The 12,638-nt window shown below is 37.4% G+C and overlaps 2 protein-coding genes across 2 annotated transcripts in view; one reads left to right on the top strand and one right to left on the bottom strand.

Moving 5' to 3' along the window:
• Positions 1–12,638, bottom strand: part of LOC6560010 (potassium voltage-gated channel subfamily H member 8) — a 70,732-nt gene that overhangs the window by 45,796 nt on the left and 12,298 nt on the right. The window lies entirely within an intron of this gene.
• Positions 4,687–8,381, top strand: LOC6560300 (phenoloxidase 2). The gene is made up of 6 exons (XM_001987079.2): positions 4,687–5,128; positions 5,194–5,329; positions 5,389–5,883; positions 6,277–6,910; positions 7,750–8,002; positions 8,071–8,381. The coding sequence occupies exons 1-6, from the start codon at positions 4,776–4,778 to the stop codon at positions 8,264–8,266; spliced, it is 2,067 nt and encodes a 688-aa protein (XP_001987115.1). The 5' UTR covers positions 4,687–4,775; the 3' UTR covers positions 8,267–8,381.

The following is a 12,638-nucleotide window of genomic DNA, read 5'->3' on the forward strand; positions in this document are numbered from 1 at the left end:
ACTAACATGGCTAACAGAGCAATTGTCTGTCTGCTGCCACATGGCGTTTGACAGTTGTACAGCCGACGACAATTGGCAACAGCCAACAGTCAACAGGCAACCGGCAACCCGTAACTGGTAACTGACAAGTAATAGTATTACCCATGCACATTCGACAGTCAGTCCACAACCCACAACCCATTCCCCATTTCCCATTTTCATTTGTCGCAGCCTGTTTGTTAAAAGATTTGTTTCAACTCTCATTTGTGCACTTCGACATCTGTTGTACACTAAGAAAAAAAAAGAAACTCTCAGCGTATTATCTAGAAATTTCACTTTTAAAATGCAAGTTTATTTCTTTCCAAAAAAAAACAAGAGATTTTCTTTTCTTAATTAAAAATTAAAAAAGAAAAAGTTATTAATGCATTTCTGTTTATGTGTTTGTAAAATGTGTATTGTATAATATTTTTTTTTTGTCCCATCACAACTCCTGCTTAAACAACGACTGGAAAGACTTTGCACACATCAATATAAAACTTTCAACTCAATACCCCTTCACATACACACGCAAAATATTTTTACTTTTAACAGCATTTAACAATAGTAAAAAAAAAATATTTATAATGTTACGAAATTATTTGTAAAAACCAGAAATGTTTCCTTACTTTCAGGGCGATTATTTTTCCAAGTGTAGTTGCTGCTGTAATGCTGTTGTCTGCAACTGGTTCTTAATTAGTCTGTAGAGATTTACATGTACTCAGCTCACGGCCCATGCTTTAAACTGGGCTGTCAGCTTAAGAATGACAATAATAGAAACTGCTGTCAGCATTGATTTTGCTAAAGTTTGCAACAAGTTTGACTTTGGCATTAAATCTCCTTTTGAATACTGCTAATTTGACTGCCTTTGATTGCTCTTGTGGATGCCTTGTGCTTTTGTTATGGTTGCTGCCTGTTGCTTTTGGCCATTCTCTAGTTAATTTATGAAATTTCACACAGCTACAATTTACAATTCGTTAAGTCTATGATTATTTCATTATGTCTATTAAGTTAAACAGTGTTGTGCGTCTGCAACGTCTGACCCACTTGACATGGCATGGGCAATATGAACCCAGCAGCCAAGTATTAGCTAGAATCCAGCTCATGTTTCTGTTACAATGGTACTTCAACTTAGGGAGTGTCTACAGACAGATTTCTGCTCATGTTTCTGTCAAAATGAATATGAAACTTGCTGACAAACTCGATTTGATTTCATAAAGCGATTTTACTTCAAACAGATTCGCTTGTACGATTCTGCCAAACTAAAAAGCACTTTCAAACATTTATGGAACTTTGTTTTTTTTAAGTATCTGTCTTGATTTACAAGTTATGAAAATTGAGAACAAGTTTAGAATTAATATTATGCATCTATATTTACAAACCATCAACTAAATATTGTAAAAATAATAATGCTTTGTTTTCTTTTAAGTATCTTCACTTAACAATTGACGCCTTTGTATTTCTTTACAAATCAAATTTAAATCAGCTAAATATTGTAAAGATAATAACGCTTTTGTTTCTGTGAAGTGTCTTCACTTTAATAAAATACGAAACAATAGACATTTTGTATTTATTTACAAATTAAACTTAAATCAGCAACTAAATATTATGAAAACAAATGAGAAAGTTGCAGTCGGGCGTAATTGATTGCGAAAGACTCTAAAATCACCCAACAAGGTGGGTGTATATAAGAAATACAGATCTTTGAAGGACGTTCATAGTAATCAACTCTCAAAGTTTGTCTTTAAAATTATGCTAGAATTGGACTTTTGTGAATTTTGATGGCGGGAGTAAGCGTGGCTGAAAAAAAATGTTTGAGGAGTCTCCTAGAAATCTACCTTCCAAGTTTGCTGGGATCTACTAGTAACATTCTTTCAAAATTTGTTGTTTCACGCTTACAAATTTTGGAAAGTATAATATAGTAAAATATAACATAATATACAAGCCAAATTTAATGGCTCTGGCTCAAAAACTGTGGAGAACACAGTCACTTCCGACTTTTAGTGGCGGGAGCCAACCAAACAACTAAATTTAGTAACTAAAGCTTTAAAATTGTAAGAGATAATTATAGGTGGCTTTATCGATTTACAATTATCAATTTTTATCGACTTCCCAACCTCGTAGTGGAGGACATTGCACATAACAAAAATACTCTGGATACCTTCGGTAACAAAGTATAATAATAACGCTATAATCTAACTGCCATTTTAGTTGGGTCTCGTAACACTTTATATTTTTTAATTAAAAGTAAAGAAAGCTAACAAAGCTTAGATCTTAATAATATTCTAATGTGCCATACCCATTTCTCTTAAGCAACATATTCAATACAATTTCCAAGGGTATTTTCACCCTTTTCACTTGTGTTGCATATTAAATTTACCGATGTTAACCTGTTGAAAATTTCCAGCTAGCTTAAAAGCTCCCATTATTAATGAGTTTTATTTTTGCTCTTGCTTTTTGCACTCAGTTAGTGCTAAAGCGAGCAAACCCAATATTGATAAGCCCCGTCCGCAAATTCTTGTGGTTAGCCAACAACCGGGTTCCCCTTCGACTGCCATCCCCCTTACGCCATCAATAACAATATCCCGCAAAATGTTTTAGACATTATCCCAAGGCCATAGTCAACTGTTGGCTCAACTGCTCAACTCAGAAGTAAAGCAACACTCAACGATAATTTTACGAGTTGCTATATAGCATATGATGAACGGGCCGACTTTTCTCTCTTTCAGCCTACCCCAAAAAGTTGGGAGTCAAAACTTTTTGGCATGCCATAAGAAACTTGAGCATATTTTGCGCACGAGTCTAGCAAGATTTGGAAGTTTTTCAAGCTTTTCGTTTCGAATTTTGAGTGGATTTTCAATTAAAGACTGTCATGAAAAATACATTTTATATAATTAATTATTGCCAGATAAGGCATTGTCAATGTAGCTTAAGGACGTTCTTGATGAAATATTACTTTGCATATTGTAAGTGCTATGGACATATAATAAATAGAGGAAGAGCAGCAGCAGCAGCAGCAGCGGCAAAAACATCAGCAAATTCAACTTTCATGTAAAAAGTCATTTCCATGTTGGGGGCAAAATGATGGAAAATCATCTTTCGAATTCCCCAACTCACTGGCCTTGAAGCTGAAGCGACTCAAGGCAATATCGCACAGTGGAGCAAGTCCTTGGAAGGCCTGGACCAAAACCCAAAATGTATCCAATAAATGGAAGATTATTTAAAAAAGCGTTTTAAAATAGATAAATATTGAGAACCATCTTAATCCACTATAATATATATAATGCAAAATTTACAAATTCCCAAACAAGAATTTGAATAATTAAATAATATTTTAAGTATTCGACAAAACTATAATCGTAATTAAACTCAATTAAATTAATCCCTTTTTTATCAACTTTTTTAATGGCTTCTAGTTTTCAGATTCCTTTTAAGAACTTATTTAAAATTTGTTGTTATTTTTTTACCGTTGGCCCACTGCGTGCTGCTGCCACAACCACAGATATTGTGCCACCAGACGCCTGCCTTTGTTGCTGTCAATTTCACAGATTAATGCGCGCACATTTGAACGCCTTGGCAAACTTACATTTATTATTGACAATGGCAAAAGTTTTTGCTCTGGTCACGAAGCGTCAACAATTGATTTGCACAAATTTTTAAACTCGCAAAAAGTTGTATTTCTCTAAAAGAAAAGTGTGTAACTGTCTGTTATGCTTTATGCATAAGTCTAATAATACTCAATACTCACACCAACGAGTGGAGTGGTATATGTATTTAAGCCACAGGCCTGTTCCAAACACATATGCGTATTGCCCAATTTAGTGGACTAGCCAGAGGGCCCCGAATAGGATTCTACTTATTGTAAAAAATGCCCAAGCATAACAACAAAGGCAAGCTTACCATAATATTCAGCATTATAATCGCACTGCCCGTTGGCCTTGGGGCTATTCATAAATGTTACGCTTATTTCTTGCTTAACGAACGTTGAACCCTTTAAGTTCTGTTGTGAATTCATTGGGATTCTTGTTCATGCAAGTTAAACCTTCGAATTGTTGCTGTCCGAAATTTAAATAAATACATAAAAGTGATTTCTTCCTCCAACGAACAAACAATTCTGATGTCAGCAGAGTAACTCCTTTCTACAAGCGAATGCAATCTTCAACGGGCTGAAGATATGCGTCTATTCATGATCGAGATAGGCGATCGATTGTTCCTATATCAGCTATATGATATGTTAAACTTCGGATATACGCCGAGTTTCATTAAGATTTCTCTTCAACTTAACATATTTTTAATTAATTTCTACATATTTTTTGGGTTAATGGAGACATGAAATATCTTTTGTTCAAATTGCGATATCATAAACAAAACACATGAATTCTTCAACAGCAGCGGTTTTTGATAAATTTTCACTGTGGGAACATGTGAAATAATAAAAGATAAGCATTTCGAACACATTTCTGCACTTCACATGTACATATATATCACAGTTGAGAATCCATTGCACTTTTGCTTATCGGAAGTAAGCGAATTCTAACAGAATTCTTGTGGCTAACTAACAATAATAAAAGAGTTGATAACAAATGTTTGTGGCATGTGCATAAATAACAGTGAATTTGGTTGTGGTTAGAATTGAAGAGCTATAAAAACGACACGGGCTGGCTTCAATTTCCACAGTGCACTGCCACAGCTCGTGAGGAGAACAACTTGAACTTGTCCCAAAACACTTGTTTTAACTAATCCTTGTCAGCCTTACCAAAATGAACACGGATTTGAAAGCATTGGAGCTGTTGTTCCAGCGTCCGCTGGAGCCAGTGTTCACCACTCGTGACAATGGCAAGACTGTCTTCGATCTGCCCGATAGTTTCTACACGGATCGCTATCGCAACAATTCGGTGGAGGTTGCTACCCGTTTCAGTCAGAATGTGGAAACTAGGATTCCGTTGCGGGAGTTGACCAGTGTACCGAATCTCGACTTTGCCGCAAAGCTCGGCAGGAAGGATCAATTCTCGTTGTTCAACACTCGCCACAGAGAGATTGCGGGTAAACTAATTCAACTGTATCTGGATGCGCCCAACTTGCAACAGTTCGTCGCACTGGCCGCCTACACGAAGTAAATTTTGCATTTTGTTTGAAATTGTTCTACAATAATTGAATGGGCTAATGGTATTTTTGCAGGGATCGCGTGAATCCTGTGATGTTCCAGTACAGCTATGCTGTGGCTGTTGCCCATCGTCCGGACTCACGCACTGTGCCCATTCCCAACATCTCCCAGATCTTCCCGGGCAACTTTATTGAGCCATCCGCCTTTCTGGTAAGCGCTTAATACACTCATCAGAAATAACATAATTCTTACATGAGATTTGCGTGTAGGATGCACGCCAGGAGTCATCGGTGATTTCCAAGAGCGGTAATCGTCCCGTTCTGGAGATACCCATCAACTATACGGCCTCCAATCGCGAGGAGGAGCAGCGCTTGGCCTATTTCCGCGAAGATATTGGCGTCAACAGCCATCATTGGCATTGGCATTTGGTCTATCCGGCCAGCGGACCGATGGAGGTGGTCAACAAGGATCGTCGTGGCGAACTCTTCTACTATATGCACCATCAGCTGATCGCCCGTTACAATGTGGAGCGTATCTGCAACAATCTGAAGCGTGTAGCGCCACTCAGCAATCTGCGCGACGAGGTCATCGAGGGCTACTTCCCCAAGATCCTGTCGAGCGTCAACAATCGCACATATCCGGCACGTGCCTCCAATCAGCTACTCCGCGATGTGGATCGCCCAGATGGCAACATTGAGATTTCCGAATTGGAACGCTGGCGTGATCGCGTCCTGGCCGCCATCGATCAGGGTTTTGTGGAGAATGTAAGTAACACGAATCTTAAACCGGGAAAGCCCTAAGAGTCTATGCATATTCATCTGCCACATTCTTTATTGAATGTTTGCATGTTCCATTTATTTATCCCTGAACAAGCAGGAAGGAAGCATCCAAAAGTGTATATATTCTTGAGCTAGAGACTTCATATTTGGAATGTATAACTCTGCCGGGTTCGCCATTATTTTTAAATATATAACGAATTCCAATAATAATAATAGCCACAAATTTTGAAGGTTTAGCCAAATTAATACAAAATATTCCATTTCTCATTATTGATCAACTTTACAAATTTCATTAAGATCAGATAAGAAACACCTAATCTTATTCAGACTAGACCACTTCTGATTAATTCTTACTGATACCCCGTATTTCGTATACAGACCCAGGGACAGCGTATTCCGCTGGATGAGCAGCGCGGCATTGATATACTGGGCAACATGATTGAGGCGGCGCCAGCTCTCTCCGTGAATAGCCAGTTTTATGGCAACTTGCATAATCAGGGCCATACGATTATCTCGTTTTCCCACGATCCCGATTTCCGGCACTTGGAGGACTTTGGCGTTATGGGCGATGTGACGACGGCTATGCGTGATCCGATCTTTTACAGGTGGCACGGATTCATCGATACCATTTTCAACAAGCACAAAACGCTGCTGCCGCCCTACAACAACGCCCAGTTGGAGTTCCCGGGTATCAATGTGACCCGTGTGGAAGCCAAATTGGGAGCAGCAAATGCACGCCCAAATGTGCTGCTAACCTACTGGCAAAAGTCGGTGACCAATTTGGCTGCCGGCCTGGACTTTGGACCCGTGGAGGACGATAATGTGTCGGCCTCATTTAGACATCTGCAGAACGCACCCTTCACCTACACCTTCAATGTGACGAACACTGGCGACAGGCGCACCGGCACCTGCCGCATCTTCATCTGCCCCAAGACCGATGAGCGCAATGATCCACTGCGTCTCGAGGAGCAGCGTCTCATGGCCATTGAAATGGACAAATTTACCGTAAACCGTGAGTAAAACGCTCTTACTTTTGGCTAGTTACTTAAATTATTTACTTATTTAAGTATAAAATGAGTAAATAGGGTAAATAGGTTGGCCTATTTGATGTCATTCATTTAATTCGATATGTTCTAGTATCTTAAAATTGCACATATACAAAGATTTTAGCTAGGTTGAATTTATATTCATAAAATTCAATTTAAAATGCTTACAATTTTATTCAATTCAAAGGGAAGGAACAGCCTAGCTATAATCTCATTACTATTTTTTGAGTATTAGAATGGAGTTTGCCAAGTAAAAAGGTTTTTTCACTTCTACTTTTTATACTTTTATTGGAAATATATTTGCTTTTAATGGAAAATATTTCTGTAAAATAGAAAAAGGCCTTTCTAATTGTAAGACTTTTTTCCCGAATATTTGGAAATTATTTCCAAAAAACTAGAAAACTTTTCGAGCTTTCCGTTTTTCACTTTGAAAAAAAAATCAACCTAAAAATTGAAAGGTTTTCTTGTTTTTTTTTTTAATAATTTGTAAATATAGGAAGGAAATGTCTAATAAGGCCCGTTCTAAATAGACAATTTCAAAAATATGATAGTTTGTCGATTTACATATATATATAAGTTATACATTGAAAAATACATATACGAATTCTATCTAACTTAAAACGAAGTCTACCCGAAGTTAAGAAATGCAAATGATAAATTTTAGAATTTTACTTTCTGAATTTACTATTCATAACCTTTTCTAAAAATCAAGTAGACTTTTTTCCAAGTGCATCTGAGTCAATTTCTAAAATTTCCAGCCGATTTTTTTGGGTTTAATTCGAGCAATTTTATTTTGTGCTTACAGTGGTGCCCGGTGAAAATACGATTCGCCGCCAGTCGACAGACTCCTCGGTGGCCATTCCATTCGAGCGCTCCTTCCGCGCAGTGGGCGCCAACTATCAGCCGACGGCAGCAGATGAACTGGCACGTTTCCGCTTCTGCGGCTGCGGCTGGCCACAGCATCTGCTGTTGCCCAAGGGCAAGCCGGAGGGAATGCAATTTGATTTGTTTGTCATGATTTCGGACTATAGCAACGACTCGGTCGAGCAGCTAAGCAAGTGAGTGGTGCATTTTGGCATTTTGTATTTGGCAATTGCTAATGAAAAAAAAAAAAAATACCACATAGCGCACCGGACGATGCCTGCAGCACGGCGTACTCCTTCTGTGGACTCAAGGACAAACTGTATCCGGATAGGCGCACCATGGGCTACCCCTTCGACAGGCGTTTGCCCAACGCAGACCTCACCGAACTCGTTGGCGCCTTCACAAACATGGCCAAGACGGATTTGACGATTAAGTTCAATGATCGCACTGTTGGCTAGGAAATCGCACTCAAGCTGGAAATCACTCTTATTTACCCAATATTCATATATACATATATATTTCATATACATATGCCGCAATAATAAAATTCAGTTACAATTTGCTCGCTAAATATTTGCCCTGCATTATTAATATTATTTATATCAATCGGATTTCTTGGCTAGCCACAGATAAAACACTCCAACACACACACACACACACACAGACACTGCTGGCGTTTATTTGCGGCATACAAACACGCCCACTAAGTGGAGGGCGGGCGGTTAGGCTAATCCTATTAGACTTCAAAGCCGTCTCGTTCAACACAAACTTTCGCCTTGGCCGTGATCCAGGCCAAGCCTGAACCTGAATGGGCCAAATCATCCCCAGTCCCATTGCATGGCCCACCCCTTTGTTATCCTGCCACAACGTGGCAACGAGAAGGCGACGCTTCTCTGTATTATTAGTTACTGGCAAAACCGTTGCACGTGTTGCGCTTATTAATTGTTGTATCTTTGCCACAATTAATGCTGCATACTGCGGGGAGTCAAAGTTTTGAGTGACTCGTGTTACAAACTCGGCCAAAACTTGGCCCAATAACTGGACTTTCGATTGGTTTTGGAGGCGCCACAAGCAGCTGTCGATTGTACATAGGTTAACAAATTGATTTTTAATCGCTTAACTGGCAGCATATTGCTTCTCGGCCTCAACTTCTTATTATTATTCGAATACCAGCTGCGCTCAAAATATTAACAGTGCTAATCTTAGCAACTTTTGATATTTCATATCTTTGCTAAATACCATTATACATTAAACCTTAATACAGTTATTTTTAGGCCTATTTATAGACCTGTAGGAGCACAAAAGCATGCCTGATTCCATCGCATATTTTGAGCCTTTATTGTTACTGCTTTGTAAGTAGTTCAGAGGAATTCACATTGTGAAAAAATTTATTAGTATAATTTGAAGAATTTTAATTATCTTTTGCCAAGAAAAGGTTACAAAATATAAATATAATTATTTTCTATTCATTTTATTATCTTCTTATTATTATTTTTATTGGTGGTCTTCATGTATTGTGATAAGTTAGATATTTTTTCCCCCCTTTTGAGCCAATAGCCTTTCAATCAACCCTAATTCCTGTACGAATATGAGAATCCTTGCAGGATTAGGGGTCCGATTTTAAAACTTGTTTCCCGACACAATCTGCTATGGTGTGCATTGAGGACTTTTCCTTGAGCGATATTTTGAATTTGTTGTTGTTTCCGATGGGAAACTGTACAAAAATAGTAAATTATTTTTAAACAATAATACAAAATGTCAAAATGATTATTCGAAGTGTTAAAAAACCTTGCAGACCTTGCACAATGCCCAACAATCTATTCCAAACAAATCCATTTGCTTGTGTGTTAAATTGTCTTAAGTTTCCTTATTTATTTTTTATATTATTCATTTCAATTTATTTATATTCTCATTTCAATTTTACACGCAAAAACTATGCACTTTGCTTGGAATATTTTATTTATTTATTGTCTTAAAATGTTTAAAAAACATATTTGTATATATCCTTTATATTATATAAATGACCAAGTTTAAATGATACCCCAAATGAAATCTAAGCCTCAAAATTTCAATTTGTTTTCTTTTAACATATTTTATTACCTTTGCTTACAATCAAATTAGGTTAGAGCAACAAAAGCATTTTTTTGTGATATAAAGTCTAAGCCCCACAAGAATTTATTCTCATATAAAAATATTAATAAATAGACCAATAGCAAAGAAAATGCCAAGATGAAGAAAAGTTGAAGAAATTATTTTAGGTGGGCGCATTGAAAAATACTTGAATTTATTTCGTTGCCCCAAAGCTAATAACTGCAGGCTGCCAATTTGGCATAACTTGGCCAACTTTATACAGTTGCTGAGGGTCAGAGCAGAAGACCAGTATGTGGTACATTTTATCCCTATTTTTGTGTGAGTTTCTTTCTGGGGGCATTTGTTATTTTCTCTCTCTGTGTGTGTTTGTGTTTGTGTTGGGCATTAATGTTGCTTACGTGTGTGGCGCTCGCACTCCTGTTTGATTTGATTTTATTTGCCCTGGCTCTGGCTCTGCTTATGCAAAAATATTTGCCAACTTAAAGCTGGGGCTCTGCGAAAATATAAGGAAATTTTAAGTGCTGGCTTAGAGATTTCTAGCACATATGCGTATATTTTGCTTGCGGCCACAATATATATATATATATACATCGTAGTATTCTCCAGCGTATTTACATTTGGCATTGGGTAAACAACATTCAGATGAATGTTTACTTGAATATCTGTGAAACCTTACAATAATTAACAAAGTTGCCCTATTGTGTGTGCATTGTATTGTGTTTAATTTCCAGCCTAGCGTCAATTATTGTACTTAATTCCATATTGCAAGGCAATGTAAGTTGTCTTGAAAGCATTTTGATTTATTCAATGCACACAAATGAAATTAAACGCAAGTCTCACAAGCTGCTCAAATTGCCAGCAGCCCGTTAAAAAGTCAATCAAACATGGATAAACACAAAAGCGTACCGAAAATGAGGCAGCAGAATATGAGCTTGATCGACGAGCAAATACCCCTTTAATGAGTGTAACAAAATTGACTTGACTTACAAAAATGTATATCGCAAATGAAATTCATGCAGTTCATATGCAGGGTAAATGAATTTTCGAAAATTCTTTTCGTTGAGTGCAGGAATTAATTAATCTGAAAGTCTGAAGGAGATAAACATATTTTGCAAATGTGGGACATGGTTAAGCAGACCTTGCAAATGAATGCAGCATAAAAATCAAGCACCTGCGAAAAATGTTTGCCTAAAATTAGCAAACGGCGGCAATTTGGATGAAAATTGAAAATTATATACTTTCATATGGCGCATTTTCGCACGCCTCGAGGAGTGAACTGGAAACATGTGCTGTTTGCCGTTGAATTAGGATTTTAGTGTGTATACAATACGATTTATGGCCATGGGACACGAACAACTTGTTGTAGTATCAGCAGCCATATACTATATTTCTTTCTTCTTCTTTTTTTGCCCAGATCTATAAACAGCTGTCCCCGCACAGAACACTGTCTGTTTATAATATATGCGCTATTTTAATAACGTTGCCAAGTTCATCGGCTGCCTAATTGCGCATAAGCTACAGCTACTAGCTACAAGCCACACCCCAAACCCAAAGGAGAAGTCGTACAAAATGTGTGCCAGAGTGTCCGAGTCAGTTCGCTCTTGTGAACGCACTCAGGCGAGCTCGTCTACTAGATAATATGCGTAGTCAAGTTGAATTCCAAGTACGTAACCTACTCCCTATACGAATATATGTATGTGTGTGTGTGTGTGTGTATATTCTTATATATTTGCGCATATATTTCGGGGTATTGGCAATCTGTAATGCGAAACGATTCACGGTTTTATGGCCAGGCTTAATGATTGCAGCATTTCTGCACAACAAAGCAAATCTGATAGCAGCCCTGAAGGACCAATGACAAGGAACTGACAGACAATAACACACCTGTAGCTATGCTATAACGGGTATAAGCGACGATAGGTAGTTATCCCCACATATCTGAACAAAATGAGTATATTATGTGAACTGTTTCATTTGAACTAATTCATACTTAGCATGCACGCATTCAATGTTAACGCTTAAGCAGATCATGCAATTTAACATACATATGCAGGTTATTTAACAGTCTCTTCAGAGGATTAGCAATTATGTTAATTCGTGGTATTTAAAGGTCGATCAGCTGTCCGCTGCATTCCCCTAGTTCAATCATAGACATGTTAATTGTTTGCAATTATGCTTTCAGCTGTATTCACATTACAGTACGCTGTTAAGCATGGCATAGATGAAAGAATTCGACATAAAATATACCATTAAATAAGCACGTTCAATGGCAGTGCTTGAATGGCATTCAAAATGCAGCAGCAATGCTCAAGGATAGTAAATATTAATTTTATTTTCTGTAGTAGATAGAAGCCAAATAATTGCAAATTGCAAACATTTCTGTTAAATTGCAAATTTATAAATGGCTTATTTAGGTAAGGTAATTCAAATATGAGCTCAATTAACTCACAAATGATATTCAATTCTTTTGTCGCTATGTGAAAACATTTTTTTTTTTTTTTGCTACGCGTGCAGTTTTTTATAGTCTTTCACTTATTCAATGTTTATTCAACATGTCCACGAGTTGCTGACTTTTACCTTTCTGCTGTTAGTACTGAAATTAATTACTAATAAACGAGCAGCGCCTGTTTATAGTTGGTCTTGGCCTCGTTTTTGTTTATCGCCATCGAACAAAAATTTCAATTCGGAAATTACCTTAATCTACTCCAGCTTCTGCTATCAAAATCCAACTCATAAAAA

This window comes from Drosophila grimshawi, unplaced genomic scaffold (assembly GCF_018153295.1).
Source record: "Drosophila grimshawi isolate 15287-2541.00 unplaced genomic scaffold, ASM1815329v1 contig_1369, whole genome shotgun sequence".
NCBI classification, from domain to species: domain Eukaryota; kingdom Metazoa; phylum Arthropoda; class Insecta; order Diptera; family Drosophilidae; genus Drosophila; species Drosophila grimshawi.